Source organism: Phocoena sinus, chromosome 20, assembly GCF_008692025.1.
Source record: "Phocoena sinus isolate mPhoSin1 chromosome 20, mPhoSin1.pri, whole genome shotgun sequence".
NCBI lineage: Eukaryota > Metazoa > Chordata > Mammalia > Artiodactyla > Phocoenidae > Phocoena > Phocoena sinus.
Window position 1 is genome coordinate 44,735,633 of NC_045782.1, and position 13,368 is coordinate 44,749,000.

General features: G+C 42.8%; 2 protein-coding genes across 10 annotated transcripts in view; one reads left to right on the top strand and one right to left on the bottom strand.

Moving 5' to 3' along the window:
- PECAM1 (platelet and endothelial cell adhesion molecule 1) overlaps nucleotides 1–10,307 on the bottom strand; it is a 101,746-nt gene extending 91,439 nt beyond the window's left edge. Inside the window, exons 1-2 of one of the 2 annotated variants that reach the window (XM_032616024.1) lie at nucleotides 8,854–10,307; nucleotides 1,566–1,649 (exon numbers count right to left, since the gene is read on the bottom strand). The gene's annotated coding sequence lies outside the window, so the exon portion shown is untranslated. Of the gene's footprint in view, nucleotides 1–1,565; nucleotides 1,650–8,853 lie in introns of those variants that run through there. The other variant, XM_032616021.1, reaches the window with a different exon arrangement.
- MILR1 (mast cell immunoglobulin like receptor 1) overlaps nucleotides 1–13,368 on the top strand; it is a 31,086-nt gene that overhangs the window by 2,152 nt on the left and 15,566 nt on the right. For 4 of the 8 annotated variants that reach the window (XR_004347403.1, XM_032616033.1, XM_032616035.1 and 1 more), the window contains exons 2-5: nucleotides 3,654–3,914; nucleotides 8,479–8,763; nucleotides 8,882–8,971; nucleotides 10,390–10,503. Coding sequence is in view for 6 of the 8 variants with exons in the window: in XM_032616033.1 (XP_032471924.1) it covers nucleotides 3,654–3,914; nucleotides 8,479–8,763; nucleotides 8,882–8,971; nucleotides 10,390–10,503 (750 nt within the window). In the remaining 2 variants the exon portion in view is untranslated. The remainder of the gene's footprint in view (nucleotides 1–3,653; nucleotides 3,915–8,478; nucleotides 8,764–8,881; nucleotides 8,972–10,389; nucleotides 10,504–13,368) is intronic. The other 4 variants (XR_004347404.1, XM_032616036.1, XM_032616037.1 and 1 more) reach the window with 2 other exon arrangements.

The following is a 13,368-nucleotide window of genomic DNA, read 5'->3' on the forward strand; positions in this document are numbered from 1 at the left end:
TATAAAGGACATTTAGGGATGGCTATCTGGTTGGAAAGAGAGGCAAGGTCTCATCTTGAAGCTGAGCTTACATAAGGCTGAGAAAGTATTAACCGTCCAGATCAAAGAGAAGGAGGGAGGTTTTGGCATTTTAGAGGGGTCTAAACCCCTCCTCCACCCAAGCCATCCCTCAGCCCCAGCACTATTTCTTCTTTTGGGAATTACATATTCAGATTATTTGCCCATTTATTTGATTATCTTTTTCTTATTAATTTGCTGTTGGTTTATGTATATAAAAAGAATACTATGCTTTCGTTTATGTTTTAAGTATTTTCTTCTAGCCTTTTACACCTCTTAATTTTGCCATAGAGGAGTTTAAAGTTTTAGGAATGTTATTTTTTCTCAGTCTTTTCTTTATGGCTATTTCATGTGTCTTACTTGGAAGACTTTTTCCAAGCAGGTGATATAAAAAAATTTCCCTATATTCCTCTTTTTTTTTCACTCACAAGTGAGTAAAGGTCACTTCTTAGCAGGTCCAGGGGTCTCAGGATGTCTTGGGGACATCGAGAAGAGAGGAATTCACCCAAATTCATGGGTACTGAAGGTACAGTCTTGTGACAAGTTGCTGACTTGGCTTCTTAGCCTCAAGAGGCTATTAAAAGTCTAATCTGGAATTCCTTATAAAAGTTCCAGCAAAGCAGACTTAAAAGACCTACATGTTCAATCTACTCTTGCTGCACTGATATCAATAATCAGGCCAAGTTTAATGAGACCAGACTGATTTTGCAAACTAATTAATCTTCAATTATCTCTATTAAGAATGGGGGTGGGGGGCTTCCCTGGTGGCGCAGTGGTTGAGAGTCCGCCTGCCAATGCAGGGGACACGGGTTTGTGCCCCGGTCCGGGAAGATCCCACATGCCACGGAGCGACTGGGCCCGTGAGCCATGGCCGCTGAGCCTGCGAGTCTGGAGCCTATGCTCCGCAACGGGAGAGGCCACAACAGTGAGAGGCCTACGTACGGCAAAAAAAAAAAAAAAAAATGGGGGTGATTGTAGGGAGAGCTCTGCTTCAGTAAAAGTACAGCACACCCTGTGGGGTGTCGAACGGCCACGTCTCGTTGTCAGCAGTTAACATTTCCAATTTCTCTCCTACACTTCTGACCTGGAATCACGAAAAACGAAAACTTCCCTACAAGCTGAAGCTTGACAACTTAGTATAAACTTCAGAGAAATCACACAGATTACATGTGGACAACCTCGGTAATGCCGGGGTGGGGGCTGCTCAGAGTTCACCCAACGCCACGGCCACATTCCCACTGCGACCCAGGAAAAGCAGCAGAACTGCCACCACCTGCCCTTGCCCCTCCCCCATACAGGGAGGCACGGAGACCACCCTCCTGGAAGTCCCCCCAGCTGACCACCCTCTGGACTCAGACCAGGCTGGACAGTTGGCTTTTCCTTTGTTTCTACAGAAGTACCTCCCATTAAACGCTGATGGCTTTGCCCTTACAAAGGCCTCACTTTGGCGGGACCCCACCCCCAACACCGCCTCCTAAAATGAGACACAGCTGCTTAACAAAACTGACCTATTCTCAGGGCTGAGAAATTGGTTCAATGAGGCATGGAGCAGTTCACAGCTGTGAAGGCAGAAGGCAGTGTGCAGATGCTCCCTATAGCCAAAAAAAAAAGAGACAATAAGAATAAAATAATCGTAATGGGCTGTGGGTTGAGACACATCGAATACATTTAAATCTATGAGTTCATAATGATTCTTAAACAAAAAATAATAACAATAAAGGGAAATATCTCATTGTTACAAGATGCTAGGAAACCAACTCATTATTTTCAAAATTGGTCAGTAACAGAAGAGAACCAAGTATTTATCCTCCCTTTTCTTTTTTCTTCTTTTTGGCCGCGGGATGTGGTATCTTAGTTCCCTGACCAGGGAACGAACCGCACCCCCTGCATTGGAAGCACAGAGTCTTAACCACTGGACCACCAGGGTCCCCTATCCTCCGTTTTCTATGCAACCTGTACCTCAGTGTAACCAAAGAGTTGACAAGGGTATTTCTCTTCAGATAATTACGGATGACAAATGAAGAAGGAAAAATAGAATTGGTATATCACCATTTTGCAACCTCTAACGAAATAATGCTTTCTGGGTAATTATCATCAAAGTCTGCTAACAAACAAAAAGAGAGACAGCCAGACATTCTGTGTCTCCTAATAGAAGTACACCCTACCCCCTATGCTGCATTCTTGCTAAATAAAAGCTAATCTGAATTTCATCAAGCCTCTGACAGGAGACAGAAGAATATGGAAAGGACAGCATGGAATGTAATTAATGAAATCCAGACCATGGAAAACACTTCAGAGCAAACAACTTGCTATCTTCAACAAATAAAGGGCATCCCTGGTGGTGCAGTGGTTAAGAATCTGCCTGCCAATGCAGGGGACACGGGTTCGAGCCATGGTCCGGGAAGATCCCACATGCCACGGAGCAGCTAGGCCCGTGCACCACAACTACTGAGCCTGTGCTCTAGAGCCGACAAGCCACTACTGAGCCCACGCACAACTACTAAAGCCCGTGCGCCGAGAGCCCATGCTCCACAACGAGAAGCCACCACAATGAGAAGCCCGTGTACCACAACGAAGAGTAGCCCTGCTCGCGGCAACTAGAGAAAGCCCGCACGCAGCAACAAAGACCCAATGCAGCCAAAAATAAAATAAATAAATTTATTTAAAAAAAACAAAAACAAAGTGCAGGGGGAAAGAAAAGAGACAGAAAGGTCTACAGATGAAAAAAGTCATAAGAAACATAGCAACTAACTACAATAGACGATTATGGATTCTAAAAGAAAAATCAGACAATTGGGGGAATTAGAACACTAGATATCTGATGATATTTTTAAAATATTGTTAATTTTTAGGTGTGATAATGGTATTGTTATTTTTACCAGAGTCCTTATCTTTTAGAGGTACAAACTATTAACGTCCTCCAGCCAAAGATCACCAGGGACACATGTGTAGTTGAACCAAGTTGAGTTTTAAGAGAAAATGCATACCATGGAGTAAGCAAGAGGGCATCTTACAGTAAGATTTGCGTTAGGTAACTTGGAGGAAGATTCAAGGCAGCAGGCTTTACTCTGAATTGGATTCTTTTAGGAAGTGGAAATAATGATATGGCTGGGAATCCTAATAATTCTCATCTAAAAGAGAAGAAGAGCAGTGCAAGGCAAAAGCTCTGACTGATCAAGAAGCAGCAGTCAGTCATATTGTTTAGAGGGATACTTGGCCATTTTTGTGTTTTGGACCATGTTCGTGTCTTCATCTGTGTTCAGACATGATTATGGAGTCATCTTGTCTTTGTCTTGCTCTAATATGGTCACAGAGTGGCTTTGTCTGGTACTGGTGACCAGTCAGTTACTAACCAGCACAAAACAGCTTGGTAAGGCTACCCGTCTCTCACTGGGAGAGGCCTCTGTAGGCACTGAGGTTTCCTCACACACTGTCCAGCCTGGCTGTGCAGGGAAGAAATGTCCCCTACCTTTGGGAAGTTCACCAGACACAGAGGGTCTCCACCACCTTGACCCACGAAATGTGGGTAGACAACCACTGAGTTATTATTGATGGATGGTAACAAGGACTTTCTCTTGTGTTATTTTGCTTTCCAGAATTCCCTTCTCCAAATTTGAACTCACAAACAGATGCAGTCATGAGGGGTCAGAATGTATCTCTATCTTGTTTCAACCAGAACAAATCACTGCGGATCACCTATTTTTTGTTTCGGGGTGAGAAATGCCTGAGCATCCAGAATGGACCCATGACTTTTAACCTAACAATCTCAGAAGCCCGTGACTTGGGCCCCTACAAATGCAAAGCCCAAGTTTCTAACTGTTCAAAATACAGTCGTGAGTTCAACTTCACATTTGTCGGTAAGTAGAGTGCTTGTTACTCAGCGGCCCTGTGATTTGGAGGGATTCTTTCCTGTTCTAGGATGGGCTCTCTGTTCTGCTTGTTAACACTCCCTCAAGAGCCTGGCAAGTATGTCACTGAGATCTTTTTTCTTAATAATTCCATTTCACTTTCTCTCCAAATACTTCTGGCTGTTTCAGATAATAACATGCTGATGGCCCAAGGCAAAAAGTCTTACATCAACAATTTGAAAAGTTGTTGAGATCTTTTCTAGATGCTTTACTCTAGGATTCTCATTGTGTAGGTAAAAAAAGACTTTTTCTCTTAAGATTCAAATAAGAAGTCTTAGAATCAACGTTGGACCCTGTGGCAAGGGTCTCCAGAGTCCCAGGCTTTTTCTACCTTCTTCCCTTTGCAATGGCCATCAGCCTGCACTCTTCCTGCCCAACCACATTCTTTTGGCCACGACATGCAGGATATACTGCAGGATCTCAGTTCCCCGACCAGGGACTGAACCTGGGCCACGGCAGTGAAAGCCCAGGATCCTAACCACTAGGCCACCAGAGAACTCCCATCTTCCCACCCCAAGCCTTTCACAACCTAGCATTAATGGCCTCATCCATGAAGGTGACCTTGATAGTGGACTCCTGGGAGAAGGAGAGAGTGTTTCCAGGTAATATATGTACCTGGAGTCTTCCAAACAGAGAAGCCCTGACTTACTGATTGAATCTTTGAGTGATTCTCTGGGTCTGTGCTCTCCAGTATGGTAGCCACTAGCCACATGTTTTATTTGTTTAAATTCAAGTTAATTAAAATTACTTGAAATTAAAAAATTCATTTCCTCAGTCTCATTAGTCACATTTCAAGTGCTCAAGAGCCACAGATGTGGGGTGGCTGCTGTATTAGACAACACAGACACAGAACATTTCCATCACCACAGAAAGTTCCACTGGACGCCTCTGCTCTAGATCAACGGTTCTCAGCTTTTTAGGTTATAACCATTTTAACAATCTAATGATAGCAGTGGATACTTTCCCTGAGACATGTGACAGATGCAAATTTCTGCGTAAGACTTGAAGGGATACCGTGGGCTCTGGATTAGAGCCAACCATCTTAGGACAAATTTGAACACAAACTCAATGGAAGCCATAATTGTAAACGAAATGTAAAAAGACGAAGACCATGCAAACATGGTCTGGGATGTAGTGGATGATGTGAGGGCAGTACCCTGGCTGATAATATTCTCTGGTGGTCAGATTCCTGCTGGACTGGGCAGCGTGGTTTTGCAGAAAGAGCAACAGAATGGGCATCAGGGGACCTGTGTACCACTAGCTTCCTGTGCAAGGCTGAAGCCTTAAATCAATTGATTTAAAAAGCCCCAAGTCTTCATTTCCTGAGCTTCCATCCCACAGATATGTATACAATCTTCCCACATCCTGCCTTCAGAGCAAATGCACAAGTTTCTTACAATGCGTTACAGTAATTATACCATCCTGTAGAACTTTTAAAATAGATTATAAAAACCTGCATCATCTTCATTTACGTCAGATTAATAAATACCTACTGAATGACGACCCCATGCAAGTAATTGTGTTGGATGCTGCCAGGGTTTCGATGATGCCTAGGACATGATCTTATCCCCAACCCAGTAAGGGATGTGAGCCGTGAACACAAATTCATGAATCACTGATTCACTCATCAAATATTTAATGATATCCCCGATGTGCCGAGCCCTGGATATATATTAGTTCCTGCCTTGGTGGAGCTTACAGTCTATTTGGGGAAGCATAAAACCCAAGTACCCAAATAAATTCATAATCACAAACTGTGTGGATTGTTATAAAGAAAAAGAAACTGGCACAGTGATGGAGAAAGGTTGGGGATCGGGGAGTGACCTCCTTAGATAGGGTAGTTAGGGAAGGCCTTGCTACAGGGATGGCATTTAAGAAGAGCCCTGAAGGATGAGAAGGGGTTAGCTATGTGAAGAGACAGGGAAAAAAGGCTCTAGTCAATGGACAATAACCTGTGCTGGTGGCTCCAACTTAGGAAAGAACTTGGCTGTTGGGAAGGACCTAATAGGACACTGGTATGGCTGGAGGTCTGATGAGGGGAGTGTGACCCCAGGTGAGACTGGAAAGGGAGGGGGAGCCAAGTCAGGCCTCTTTATCAGGCCCAATTTATCACCTTCAATGTTAATTCATCCTGGGTGGGGCAGGGCAAGGGTAGAGGTTGGGGATCCGTTGGGAGGCTTCTGCCGTCATCCAGCAGACAAACAATGATAGAGATGGAGAGAAGTGGATGGATTCAAAATATATTTTGGAGAAGGAAACAACAGGACTTGCTGATTGATTAGATTCGGAATCACAGGTAGTAAAGGTGAGGAAGGAATCAAGAATGACTTCCAGATGTCAAGTGTGATCAGCTGATAAGGAGTGGTGTCGTTTACTGAGATGGGCAAAAATGGAAGTTGTTGTTCAATGGGTATAAAGTTTTGGTTATGCAAGACGAGTACGTTCTAGAGATCCTGCTGTACAACACTGTGACTATAGTTAACAGTGCTGTTCTGTGCACTTAAACATTTGTTAAGAAGGTAGATCTCATGTTAACTGTTCTTAGCACAATGAAAATAAATGATTGAATGAATAAAAACATTTTAAAAAAGAACAGGATTTTAACATATGTTTATCTACCTACCAATTGACTCACTAACTAGCAGATTAACTAGAGTTCAGTTTCAAACAGGTTATGTTTGAGGTGACCAGGAGACATCCAAGTGGATCATGTAATAAGAAGTAGAAAAGTATTAAGAGGATGGGATCAAGTGCTACAGGAAGCAGAGGAAGAGGGAGAAGTTCCGCCTGGAGGACTAAGGAAAAGTTTTCTGGGGAAGGTGGCAACTGAATGAGCCTTAAAGGACCCCTTGATTGATTGACTGATTGATTGATTTTCGGCTGCACTGGGTCTTTGCTGCAGCGTGCAGGCTTCTCATTGCTGTGGCTTCTCTTGTTGCAAAGCATGGGCTCTCGGCATGTGGGCTTCAGTAGTTGCAGCACGCTGGCCCTAGAGTGCACAGGCTTCAGTAATTGTGGCGTGCGGGCTTCAGCAGTTGTGGCACGCGAGCTCAGTAGTTGTGGCTTGCGGGCTCTAGAGCGCAGGCTCAGTAGTTGTGGCGCACGGGCTTAGTTGCTCCACGTAATGTGCGATCTTCCTGGACCAGGGCTTGAACCCTTGTCCCCTGCATTGGCAGGCAGATTCTTAACCAATGCGCCACCAGGGAAGTCCCATTAAAATACTCCTTTAATTTAAAAAATATAACTAATTTATTGAAGAGTCACCACTCCCTTCCCTTGATCACTGTGATGCTGTGATACACTTTACCAGTCCTTTTACAAACTCTCAGGGAAGTGTACTTCTAGTTTGAATCATCTTATCTCAGAGAGAAATCCATGCTCTCTGCTTCTTCATGAATGTTTCATTTCCTCCTTCCTGAAAATTACAGGAGGTAGATTTCAGTTCCATAGGAAAAACATCCTCTTTATGCTATTCCCAAACAAAGTTGCTCTTTGAGGCCACCATCACTGGGTGCCATTCTGTCAAGGATACTGCCACAGGGATTCCTGCTCAGGGGAGGGATGGAGCAACAAGACTTTAAATTACTTTCTTTGATTTGACTTAAACAATGAAACATATTTCATTGTTTCTGCACCAAATTGTTAAATTGGCACAATGTTATTAAAAACAAACGCATATGCTTGGGATTTGGCCCTGGCTCTGCCATTTACTAGCTCTGTGGCCTCTGAATCACAGTTGGCTCAACTGTGCAATGGGCATGATGCTGTCCACCTTATAGTACTGTTGTGAAGTGAAACAAGATAATGTGGGTAGTGACCCTGACACATGAGGGATACTTAACAATTATCTTTCCTTTCCCTATAATACTGTTTTATTAATGAATTATATAATAAATTATATAGCTGGATTCTCCCACTATCCAGCTATATAATTTATTATATAGGGTATGATCTTACAGAGCTTACCAGACCCACTCATTTCTGGTCAAGAATTTCCCTTGACTCTATTTATCGGATTACTTCCTTCTTTCGGGAGGAAGTGAAAGACAATTGTACAGCCGAATTCTATAAATGACAATACAGTTAGAAAAGATGCTATTTTTAGATTTCTTTGATTTAAAAAAAACCCACTGCAATCTTACAATGATTGGGAATAAAAGCACCTCTCAACTACATACTTGGAGCTGGATCTTTGACAAAATTATACTATCAGCCACAAACAAATTGTGAATTCTGATGAAAGGCAAGTTTGCGCTCTGATTCCTCAAAGCAGAGACGTCCTCCACCCTCTGGCTTTCTCGGAACCTGGTTCATGCCACGAGGCATGGCATTAACCACATACCCACTGATCCTTCCTGATGGAGCTTCTTGTGAGCAGCTTGACTTCTCAAGAGGGGTGTCATCCATCTTTGGGTTAACAGCTGGGAATAGAGTAGGGCTCCCATCCATGTTTGTGGACTGAGTGAGTGAACCCAATCTGCTTATCTGTTTAACATGCACTTTATTTTTCTAGATCCAGTGACTGCACCAGTGCTGAACATCAGTGTTGTTCAAACAAAAACAGACAGACACATAATGCTACGCTGCATCTCATTCAACGGCTCTCTGCCCATCAATTATACTTTCTTTGAAAAAAACATGGCCATATCACCAGTTATCTCCAAGAATGTAAGGGAGCCTGCTGAATTTAACTTAACCAAGAATAACACTGGAGAAGGGAAAGAGTATAGGTGTGAAGCTAAAAACAGATTGCCTGACCATGCAAAATACAGTCAACTCATCACCATACCCTCAACAGGTAAAGGCGACCTGAACTCTTTCAACAGGATCTGGATTTACTTCCAGAAACCAGCTACTCCTCTGCCCTCCCATTTCCCACTTTGCCCACCTGCTTCCAAATGCTTTTCCTTCTGTAGGGTCCACACGTTCTGATGGGGTTGCTTTCTGCCATAAAGGAACCAAAGAAAAGCCTGGAAAGTGGTGCAGGAAGGGACCTTGTATCAATAGTAAGACTTCCTGACTTGACCCTGCTTCCTGTTTTGACTTTTCACTGCTCAGGTTCTAAGCAGTCACATTAGAATTTGCATCTTTCTTGAAGCTGCTGGGTCTCTTGATTTTCTTTTGCTTTTTTAAAATCATTTTTTAAATTCACTTCCAACACGTGTACTTACCTGCTTGGCTGTTTAATGCTTGGTGAGTCTAGACTTCCAGTGCCACGCTTTCCTTGAGGCAAGAATGGCTCCTGTCCCAACCTTGTGTTTTGGAAGGCACTGCTCTGGTGCTTCTTAGCCATGTGTCTTCCCATAAGCTTCCTATAAGCCATGGGGATTTGTCTGCCTGGACCCTATACCCCCACATTTTTATACCTTACTCTAGGTTCCTAGACCTGAATTCCCTACCCAATCAGATCAGAACCCACCTTCCAGGGCCTGCACAAGTCTCCTTCCCAGCTCATCCTCCCAAGGGTGGACCATGGTAAGGATGTGAACATTCCAGGGCCCACACCAAGGGAGTTGTTTGTGGGGAGTGGGGGGATGGCATTTGGCCATGCAGGCTGGGGGTGTCCACAAGCATGTCAGGCTCCTTAGGGTGCATGTCAGAGCCTGGGTGGAAAGGGGCCAGGCTAGGGCTGGGGCTGGCTCTCCCCATACTGTCATGTTCCAGTGCAGAACTCTGAGGAGTCTGAGAATTTTAGATTTAAATCTGGCCTTATGAAGGGACATTGGTCGAGGTAGGAGGATAGAACAAAAATTAGGTTAGCAAAGGTAGCAGGCACAATTGGGCATTGAACACCTCATGTGGCCTCATCCTCAGAAGATTAGAGCCCACACCTGGGTGTTCAGTAAGTTCTAACAAGTGAGGCAACCTGTTGGAGTCAGGCTCCAGAGTCAGGCTTTTGCCTACAAATCACAGCCTTCAATTCACTAGCTGTGTGACTTTAGGAAAGTCACTTAACCTCTCTGAGTCTTACTCTACTTAATTGTAAAATGGGAGTAATACCAATGAGAAAAGTAAGGTAATGCATGTAAAATGCTTAACACAATGACTGCATATAATTAACACTCAATAAGTGGCAGGTATTTGGGTGACATAAATCATGCCGACATGACTAAAACCTTTGCCCAATAAATGGCCAGGCTGTTCTCAGGCTTATAACCCTAACAACGTAGCCAACATCTGTCTGTTAAATGCTGTGCTGCTTTTTCTTCCTTGTGTATGACCCCTTGTGGAAGATGGACTTGGTATGAACCTTAAGAACCTCACTAACAAGTTACCTCTCAAGTTGCAGGGCAGGGATTCAGGGTTCAGGGTACATTGGTTAACCTGGGAGACAGTCGTGATCACCCTTTCCAGAACATTTCACAATTCAATATCATTGGAAAAGAAGGCTGTGCAGTGACCAGTGAATGCTGTCTTCTTCCAGGAGGAGAGAGCTGTCCTTTCTGCCTGCAGCTACTGCTCCTGGGGTTTCTGCTTCTGGTACTAATAGTAATAATCCTAATTCTGGCATTTTGGATGCTACCAAAGTACAAAGCAAGTAAGTTCCTTAGGAGCTTTGCCATTGTTTTCCCTGGGTTTTGGATACAGACAGCAGGGTGAGGGCAAGGAGGAAGGGAAAGGGGAATCAGAAATGGGATGTGAAGAAAATGAGAAGAGAAGGAAAAGATGCAAAAGGAGAAGGTAATGAACGACTTCCTGAACGGTTCACACATAGCACAGTTCTCTTTTCTCTGGTAAAGACTCCCCTATTTAGACTGCTTGTGGGTGTGTGACCTGTGCAGTCACACAGGGCCCCGTGCTAAGGAGACAGTTTAATGCTCTGCTGTCACTGTCTTGAAATTCGTAATACAATAAAAAAATTTTTTTCATATTATTTTTTAATTGTGGTAAAATATGCATAACAATAAAATTTACCCTGTTGGCCATTGTTAAGTATATATTCAGTGGCATTAAGTACATTCACATTCCTGTGCAACCAACACCAGCCATCCACTTTTTCATCTTGCAAAAACTGAAGCTCTGTACCCATTAAACAGTAACTCCCCATTTATTTCTCTCTCCTCCCAGCCCCTGGCAAACACCATTCTACTTTCTGTCTATGAATTTGACTACTTTAGAAACCTCATATAGGTGGAATCATACAGTATTTGTCCTTTTGCAACTGGCTTATTTCATTTAACACAATGTCCTCAAAGTTCATCGCTGTTGTATATGTGTCAGAATTTCCTTCATTTCAGGACTTCCCTGGAGGTTCAGGGGTTAAAACTCCACGCTTCCACTTCAGGGAGCACGGGTTTGATCTGTGGTTAGGGAACTAAGATCCCACAAGCCATGCGGTGGGGCCCAAAAAATTTTTTTCCTTCATTTAAAAAGCTGAATAATATTCCATTTTTTTAATATATATATATATATATATACACACACATATATATTCACACACATATATATACACACGCACATATGTGTACATACACACACACACACACAAACACTTTGTTTACCCGTTCACCCATCAATGAACTCTTGGATTTCTTCCACATTTTGGCTATTGTGAGTAGTGCTGCTTTGAACGTGGGTGTACAAATCTCAATAATTTTTAAACAAGAGGCCCTGCATTTTCATTTTGCACAAAGCCTGCAAATGACGTAGTGGGTTCAGACTGCCAGAGCTTTGCTTTGTAGTTTTCAGTGTCCTCACTGGGTCTGCCACTCGGAGGAAGCTCAGTACATGAAGACAAAAAGAGCCTCATTCTCTCTGCTCCACCTTAAGTGCTGCATTAAACCTCATTTACTACGTTTCATAATTCACGCCTTATGACCTCTAGTTAAGATTTCAAAGTGGCCTTTTCATTTGGCACACTACTACGGAGGAATATTGAGATTTACACAAAAGACAGTTTGTGTCTCAGGACCGACACCTGCCAGTGAGCTTCGGGGCATTGAGTGGGCTCCTTCACCTGCCTGAGCCTCAGCGTTCTGACCTGTAAAATGGGGCCATGGGAGATACTGTCAGACCTGGGGAGAGAACTAAGTGATACATGTTAGGCTCTTGGCCTTCTTCCATCTCTAAAGTCCTAATTCACAGAAATCCAGGACCCAGTTGACAGGAAACTTGAAAACAGATGTCAAAATGTATACATCTCATACATTAAAAAAATTTTTTTTTGTAATGTAAAGCATTTTAAAATTGAAGTATAATTAACCTACAACACTATGTTAGTTTCAGGTGCACAACATAGTGCTTCGAATTTCTATACATTACAAAATGACCACCATGATAAGTCTTGTTACAAAGCTATTACAATATTATTGACTATATTTCCCATGCTGTACATTTCATCCCTGTGACTCATTTATTTTGTATATATTTATTTAGTTATTTATTTTGGTTGCACTGGGTCTTAGTTGCAGCAGGCGGACTCCTTAGTTCTGGTACCTGGGCTCCTTAGTTGTGGCACGTGGGCTCGTTAGTTGTGGCATGCAAACTTGTAGTTGTGGCATGCATGTGGGATCTAGTTCCCTGACCAGGGATCAAACCCGGGCCCCCTGAATTGGGAGCACAGAGTCTTAACCACTGCACCACCAGGGAAGTCCCTGACATTTATTTTGTAACTTGAAGTTTATACTTCTTAATCTCTCTCACTTATTTCATTCACCCCCCACCTCTGTGGCAACCACCTGTTTGTTCTCTGTATCTATGTGTCTGTTTTTTGTTGTTTGTTCATTTGTTTTGTTTTCCAGATTCCACATATAAGTGAAATCATACAGTATTTGTCTTTCTCTGTCTGACTCACTTCACTTAGCATAATACCCTCTAGGTGCATCTATGTTGTCACAAGTGGCAAGATTTCATTCTTCATTTTGGCTGAGTAATAGTCCATTGTGTGTGTACCACATACCACATATTCTTTATCCATTCATCTATCAACAGACACTTAGATTGCTTCCATAGCTTGGCTGTTTGTTGTAAATAATGCTGTAATGAACACAGGGGTGCATGTATCTTTTAAAATTAGTGTTTTGTTTTCTTCAGAAAAATATCCAGAAGTGGAATTGCTGGATCATATTTTTAATTTTTTGAGAAACCTCCATATTGTTTTCCATATTGGCTGCAGCAATTTACATTCCCACCAACAGTGCATGAGGGTTTCCTTTACTCCACATCCTTGCCAACACTTGTTAGTTATCTTTTTGATGGTAGCCGTTCTGACCGGTGTGAGGTGATATCTCATTGAGGTTTTCATTTGCATTTCCCTGATGATTTAGTGATGTTGAGCATCTTTTCATGTGCCTGTTGGCCATCTGTATGTCCTCTTTGGAAAATGTCTATACAGTTCCTCTGCCTGTTTTTACTTTTTATTTTTTTTAATGGGGTAATTAAAAAAAATATTTATTTACTTGTT